Consider the following 7,527-nt stretch of genomic DNA (forward strand, 5'->3'; position numbering starts at 1 on the left):
AGCAGCAATTGTTGCAAATTGTTGGACGGGTAGACGGATATAGGAAGATTACTGTTAGCCAAATTTGATACATCAACTTTTATTTGATGAGAAATTAAATTAAAAATTCTATTAAAATTGACTGGCCCTGCATTAAAAGTAAATGGTAAATGGAGTGCTTCTTATATAGCACTTTTCTGCTCTACCTGAGAACTCAAAGTGCTTAACACAACTTGTAAAAGAGGCCCTTTTTCTATGCTTAAGTGCTTTAACACTCCTATGGATGCATCAGAGAGCATCCTGGGATTAGCATCTTGGCCCAATGATATTTGGCAGACCAACTACTGATTAGTGGATGGCCTGCTCTACCTCCTGAGCCAAAGATACCCCTATTATAATATGAAGCACACATTATTTTTAGAGGTCATTCCTCCAACACACACACACACACACACACACACACACACACACACACACACACACACACACACACACACACACACACACACACCAATTTACAAGCAGCCGACTCTGAAATGAAGAGTGAAAAGATGACGAAATCTGCCTCTACCTGTGCCAACTATTTGAAGTAGAAAGCACTGCATAAAGGCTTATGAGAAATCATTAAAACTGGGTTACGGGAAACTGAAGCTTTATTAACATCCCACTTTACAGTAAAAGAAAGAAGTGCTGGCACATTATATTTATTGCTGCCATTGCTCATTCTCCTATCATGGGTGAAAGATGCAAATTAACATTTTATTAGGCAATTTCTGTAAATGCTGAAAAAACATCACTGATTTATTTTAGACATGGCTGAAATAACTGCAGTGCATGTTAAGAAAGCTAAAAGGCATTCACAGCAAGACTTCTTGGGCTATTTGTCTGTAATTTCACTGGGGGCGGGACTACTAAACATTAAAATTATGTAATTTGCAAGTGAGAAGGAGCTTTACCCAGTCCCTAAAATTATGAGGAAATATGGCAGTGAATGCAAACATAATAAAAATGTTGTAATATACTGTACAAATACTCCTAATGTCACATCTCTGCCACACAAATCTGAGTCACAATTTCTTGCCATACTGCAGGATGACTGCATTTTAAACAGGCAAAAGGGTCATTGTATAAGAGTATGACTGAGCGCGTTCATTTGGCAAAGGAGAGCAGGGTGGGGGAGGGAAGCTACAGGGGCAGCATCTCGACCTTGCAGCAGGAAAGAGGGTGAATGAGTGTCTTGATGATCAGTGAATGAAATCAGCGGCAGAGTTTTCTCATTGGCTCACACGGTCACATGGTGGTGCCTGATGGTCCTCGATTAATGCCGTTTGAAGCAGCACACCGGACGATAAGAGCCTCTGCCCAACGCAGGCCATAACTCTTCACTGTTTCTGGCAAACATCATCTAGTCGAGTAACTGAATTACACACTGCAGGAGTGGATGAAATACTAAATCAGAAGCAACGCTGGGAAAAGCTAATGATAAAGCATTTTTAAATAGCTCAATAATCAAACATTTCACTAGAGCAGGCTAAATTCTGTTCTGATGCATCTCCCTTGAGATACTGTCTAAATTGCCGGCATGAATGAATTAACTGTGCTCTCGTTTTCAACAGAAATATGTCATGTGAGAAAAAAGAAAGAAAGAAAACGGGTGAATTAATAAAATGACCCAATTCCTCTGTTCAACTATGACATAAAAGAAGGGCTTTTGTTATACAAGTAGATTCCTTTACATGTGAGACCATTAAGTGATAGAAGCCACAGTCAATCCTATGGCTCAAACAGGGATTAAAACAATAGACTAAAGATCAGGATGCTTCTGCAAAAAAGAAGTGGGGTGAAAAATCCTTTAACCACAACTGGTCGTAAATGGGTCAGAGCATGGTAGGATAGGACACCACCCTGGCAGAGCTGCCCTGCAACGAGCCAGGCTAGTCAGAGAGAAGGGGGACAGTAGGATGAGCCAAGTTTAGAAACACTGGCGAGGAAGCAAACACTCACTAAACAGTGTGTTGGCAAGTCTGGAAAAACGTGTTAGGAATGACCTACATCCAGACTGTGAGAGGAAGCACAAGATGCTCAAAGGATAAATCACCTGTTTGCAGGGAATTAAAAGCTATAACATTTCATTAACAACGCCTGCTTTGTTCACACTCTGCAGCACTGTTATCTCAAACATGTGGGTTTGGTGGTGTTATGTAACCATCAGTGGACACACGGACATCCTTGAATAAAACGTTTTTATTTCCAATTTGCATAATGGAAGAAGAGACTGACTGAAATATTTCCTACATCGAATTTGAAAGCTCATCTCATGTGCCCTGTTGGCAAAGGTTTCATGAACCAGTTTTGAGAAAGGCCCTAAAAAAAATAAAAAAAAAAAAAAAAAAAAAAACAGTAAAAGGAGAGACGGTGAGAAGGAGGAAAGCAAAAATATGGGACACCAAAAGGGAAGAGAATATGTATTCGACTTGCATGGAGCTACTCTGGTTTTTCTTTGGGTGCACAACAATTCTGTGCATTTACTTGACACTTTTGCCCATTTGATAAACAAAATGTATGTATAGGCTTGAGTTAATTATGAGCCACTATATGCAAAATCCCCAAGTGTGTATTAAAAAATAAATAACATCGCACCACTCGTGTGTGTGAAGGTTCTCAGTCATCCAGGTCATCACAGTCTACGGTCCTTAGATCGCACCGCTCAGCACGTGAGAGGGGGTACTCATTTCATAAGTAGGTTTCTGTTTAAATGTCATGTGTGTCACACTGCTGGCTCTAGCCCGTATTATAACTAACACCAAAGAGATAGATAAACAGCACTTTCGAGCATACACGAAGGGCCTCATCAAGGAGCATTAGGTACCAGCTTCACACAACAAACACCAGGTTCCGGTGTACCTTTGTGTTGTGTGTACCAGTGAAGTAAGTGTGCGATACATGCTTTCACTCTCCAACCTCAACCTTCGACTCTAACAGTGTTCGTCCCACAGAGAGAGACAAGCAAAAAAACAAAAACTGAAATTCAGAGAATCGGCCGTCACGCTGCTGTAGCCCTAGGTGACTGTATTTGTAGGTCAAGTTCAGTTTAGTAAGTAGTTAACACCATCCGGGCCCCTCATTTTTCTCTTCAGTCTCTTCCCCCCTTTCTTCTTGTGGCATCCTTTAAGACCTGCAAGTTTAGTTTACCCTGCTACATTTCCTCTCGTCCTTTGTATGATCTGTTTACAAAACTTTCTGTAATGCATTTATGCCACATTTTGACAATTGTAAAATGTCTTGTTCATATTCTGATCATCTCTAAAACAATCCAATTTCATTCTGAAGCTCACCGTGAAAACATTAATTATCTAAAGTACACTGTATCTTTTTGGTGCTCTAACTAATAAGGAGAGTTAAGTCACTAAGAAGCACGTTTCCCCCGTCGTTGCTGCCTGTAATTCCAGTAGGTATTGTACCAACATGGAACATCCTGTTTTTTCTCCACAGAAACTCTGCTGGGATTGGAGAACAGGACCAGAGCACTCTGTCTTTGTGGATTAGCCACAGACACATATGTTTCCATGGAGCAGGTCAGGCTAACGAAGGGCTTTCATTCGTTTAATACCCTCTCTCCCTCTGTAGCATGAGTATTAATCTGGGAGCTGAGGGACTTCAGGAATAGTTATTGTCCTTTAAGCTCAACTATAACAGCACGGACTTAGTGGATAATAACTACTCCAGGGTCAGCCAAATTTTTATTTCTCCTGTGGCTGTTGAAGTCATTCTTCATCTGTGGATGTGTTCTAGAAACAACCCTCCCCGCAGGCATAAAACAGCAGCAAGGGGTGTATTGCGTTGCGTTTTTGACATTCCACTGTGGCTCCCTGAGGATAAACTGGAGGCTCTGAGACTGGACTGGCACGATAACAGCAGCAACAACTATATTTCCTGTTATTGAGATGTGGACAGAGAAACAAGGGATTGCTGTGGTCAAGGGAAATAAAAAAAAAAAAATGCTGATATATTTCCTTACTTCAGTAATAGAAAAACAGACCAACTTTGTGGAGAGATAAGAAGGTTATCAAGGTCAATACTAATGCACATCAATGTTTATGTACTTTTAGACAGCTCAAACAAACCCAGTAGGCAATTGCTGATACAAAGCCACCAACTGAGCTGTGCTTTCCAACGGACAAGAGGTTTTTTGATTGAGTTACCTAAAAAAGAAGTTAATTATGTTTTATTAGGATGCATACTGAACATTTCTCACCGGTGACTCACAATTTCTTAAAAATCAGGGAGGAGAATAAAGCTGAAGCTTTTGTTACTTGCCATGTGTAGTTCTGACAAGTTTATTTGGATAATCTTTGGCAATTACACTGCAACGTGCTTCACAGCGCCAACAAAACAAATCAAAACAGGTATAACACCACTCTACGATGCACAATATTCCCTTAACAGTTACTTTCAAATGACTGATTTAAAGTCAGATTTGAACAACAACAAGCAGAGTTGGGCATGACTGCACATTTAAGGTCAACTGCATTGCATTCCAGCTCCAAAGGAGCTGCAGGAGCTGATACGTGCAATAACAGAGACACTGCAACACAAGTCACCAACACTGGGAATACTGAGAATCCATGTTCAGAAGAAGGCGCAGTAAATGCTGCAGAACAAACACAGCTAAAGGGCATCTGTGACTCGAGCCTGATTTATGCAACAGCACAATGAAGCCACAGCAGTGTTAGATAGATCTTGGAAACTCTCTGATAGCACCTGTCAGTGAGCTGAGTGGCTTCTCAGGGTTAAGAGAAGAGAGGCGGTATTTCATCTTGACAAAAAGAATGCAGCGTGTGGCTTTCAGAGGAGAACATGGAGCCTTAGTTTTTAGCTCAGTAAAAGGGTTTTTCAAAGCACTAACAGTACCCAAACAACAGACTCAAGTGGACAGAAAGCACCAAATTCCTCAAAGCTAAGTGTCAAACCCCCTACCAGACCAGAAGAATAAGCCATTACTGGCAAATTTTTCAGAAGCCTCTGGCAAAAGGAACCATAAGAACGAATAGCACGGTCAATACAGGGAAATGAACAGATGTTAGTTATTTGGACATACCCTGCATAATTGCATGTAAAGCATGGGTGTAAAACTCATTGTAATCTGCGTGCCACAGAAATCCCAATTTGATTTTGAGTGGGCCACACACTACATCCATTGCATAATACCCAATAAAAAGCCCTCTAAACTGATTCTCTTTCTGTAAATATGTTTAGGTACACACAGATAACCCTAACATTTCTTTATCTTTACAAACCTGATGAGCAGTCTGACATATCTCAAGTTAAATATGTCCCAGTTTTTCCACGCTGCAAAAAATACAACTGTATGCAAGCAAATAAAAATCTGTTAGACTGGCTCCCACACTTTGTTTGACACCACGGATGTAAACCAAAAATGAAAGCGGTCCTCACACAAAGAACCTGGTCTGTGTTGGTACAGTGCATCAGAAGTAGACATCGGTGTTCATGTTGGCTTCCCACAAGCCCAGGATGTTCTTATTGCTGCATAACTGTACTGCTGTGGTGACAGACCTACTACTATAGCGGAAGTGAGAGGAGAGGTTTCACTGGGTTGAGAAAGAAAAAAAAAAAAAAAAGAGCCACCAAGGGTTGTGACGCACCATTAAGTCTGCTCTGCAGTGTCTGCAAAAACACTCACTGCAGAGAAAAGTCACAGGGAGGGGAAGAGACTCCAAATGCAAACTCAGCTTCAAACTGACTGCAATGTCCATTTTACCCCAGCAATAATTCAAATTACCAACACCGTATTGTGCATGAGTCATAATGTCACACAATACAAAATTAAAAGCTAAAGAGGTCCGCCGTCTGTTGCTGGCCTAGTTTAAAAACATCAAGGGGTTACTCCATTAGTTTTGTCCCATCTTCAAAAAGCACACGGGGTGGATTATCTGGGGCTTACAAATTACATACAAGTCAGTTTCACTATTATTACCGTTTCCCCCCAGTGTACAACCAGGTGTGGGTACGGGCCATCTATTTATAGCCATCTCTTTGCCTGCTGCTCAGTCCAGCCTGTGCTAAGGAGATTTAGTGTTCCTGCATCCTGGTTCTTGTCCGTGTCGAAAGCTGATTTCCATTTAAAGAAAACTGCACCTGCAGCACAACACAGTGCTGAAGGGAGGTGAAACTACAAACCAACTTCATGCAGGAATTTAAATAGATAATTAAGAAAAAAGTACATATCGCTGACGTTATCAGCACAGTAGAGCTGTTTGTCTAAAACTGGTGGTTGTATAATCAGAGCGAGTGCCTGCAAACGTGTACTGATACCACATTACTGACAAGCAGCAGCTGAGGTCAAAGCACTGCTGAGCAAAGCATCCATTGGGCTTGTTTTTACAGAGCAGTTTGCCTCATTCTTTTCTCCGTATAAAAGCAAAACAGGTCTCACTTAAATGACAGACCATTGCTATGACAAGTGAATCTGATTCATGTTACAGACCCAGAGTTGTCATGACACCACAGCAGGAAAAGACATTACACCATAGGGGTTTAGTCAGTTCTGTTTTCCTGTGAACAAACTCTTACATCAACCATCTCCCTGCCCCTGCAGCTCTCCAGCAAGGAGAGATTAGTGAATATGTGAGACAGGCTAAATGCCAAAAAAGGGTAACAGAACAAGTCCAAATTTGAGGGATGGAGAACACAAATGGCACTAGGAACACTTCTAAGACACCCATTTAGAAAAGCGCAAAAAGAAGAGAGGAACAAGTAAATCTATTCTGTGCACTTGACACAGGCACTCGTGGCTGACAGTGTACAAAAAACACACTAAAAGCAAAGCAGGGCAGTGAATTTTTTATGCTGCAAGCAGACTACCGGCACAAAGACTGGTGGGACTTTCAGTTTGCCATAAAAACACAGTCTTGTTGTACATTCAGCTACCAACAAGTGTGCACAGTGGTTCTACATCTTACTGAACAAATGAACAGATCTTAAACCACAAGATGACAAGCCACATGAGGCAGTCAGCTGTTTCGGGGGGCTGCATGGCCCATGAGTGTGAGTGTTCCTTGCATGGGTTTGACCTCCTAATTATCTACCAAATCTAAAGCTGAGTGGGAGGCATCATTTAGTGCCTTTTATCTGTCTCTTCACAGGATTACTTTGAAACGACCAAGTCTACGTCTGTAAAAACCTTGCGGAGAGGTCTACAAACCTTCCAAACAGGCTATTGAGGATGTTCTCTTCTAGCTACGCTACAGTTTATCGTTGCAGTTAATCATTGGCTTCTTAAAGACTGTAACACAAAACAGACTGCATGCATTTTCAATCTCTGAGCTACTCACATGCAAGGTGCATAATTCAGTGACTAACTCCAAACCTTTGAAGCAACCACCTGTGTACATTGCATAACTGCATCTATTGCATACGAAATACATGTGAACAGGTGGTAGAGCGAGTAAAGATAAAAACACTTACCGCCATCACCAGCTCAAAGGGATGCTTGTACACCCGCACAGGTGACTGGTATTTCTGCACCAT

General features: G+C 41.4%; 1 protein-coding gene across 3 annotated transcripts in view; it reads right to left on the reverse strand.

The window, feature by feature from the left end:
• Positions 1-7,527, reverse strand: part of LOC102212259 (SEC14-like protein 1) — a 33,853-nt gene extending 26,326 nt beyond the window's left edge. For all 3 annotated transcript variants that reach the window (XR_311846.2, XM_005737337.1, XM_005737336.1), the window contains exon 1: positions 7,465-7,527. Coding sequence is in view for 2 of the 3 variants with exons in the window: in XM_005737337.1 (XP_005737394.1) it covers positions 7,465-7,527 (63 nt within the window). In the remaining variant the exon portion in view is untranslated. The remainder of the gene's footprint in view (positions 1-7,464) is intronic.

This window comes from Pundamilia nyererei, unplaced genomic scaffold (genome assembly GCF_000239375.1).
Source record: "Pundamilia nyererei isolate P.nyererei 1_Seehausen unplaced genomic scaffold, PunNye1.0 scaffold00075, whole genome shotgun sequence".
In the NCBI taxonomy this organism is placed as follows: domain Eukaryota; kingdom Metazoa; phylum Chordata; class Actinopteri; order Cichliformes; family Cichlidae; genus Pundamilia; species Pundamilia nyererei.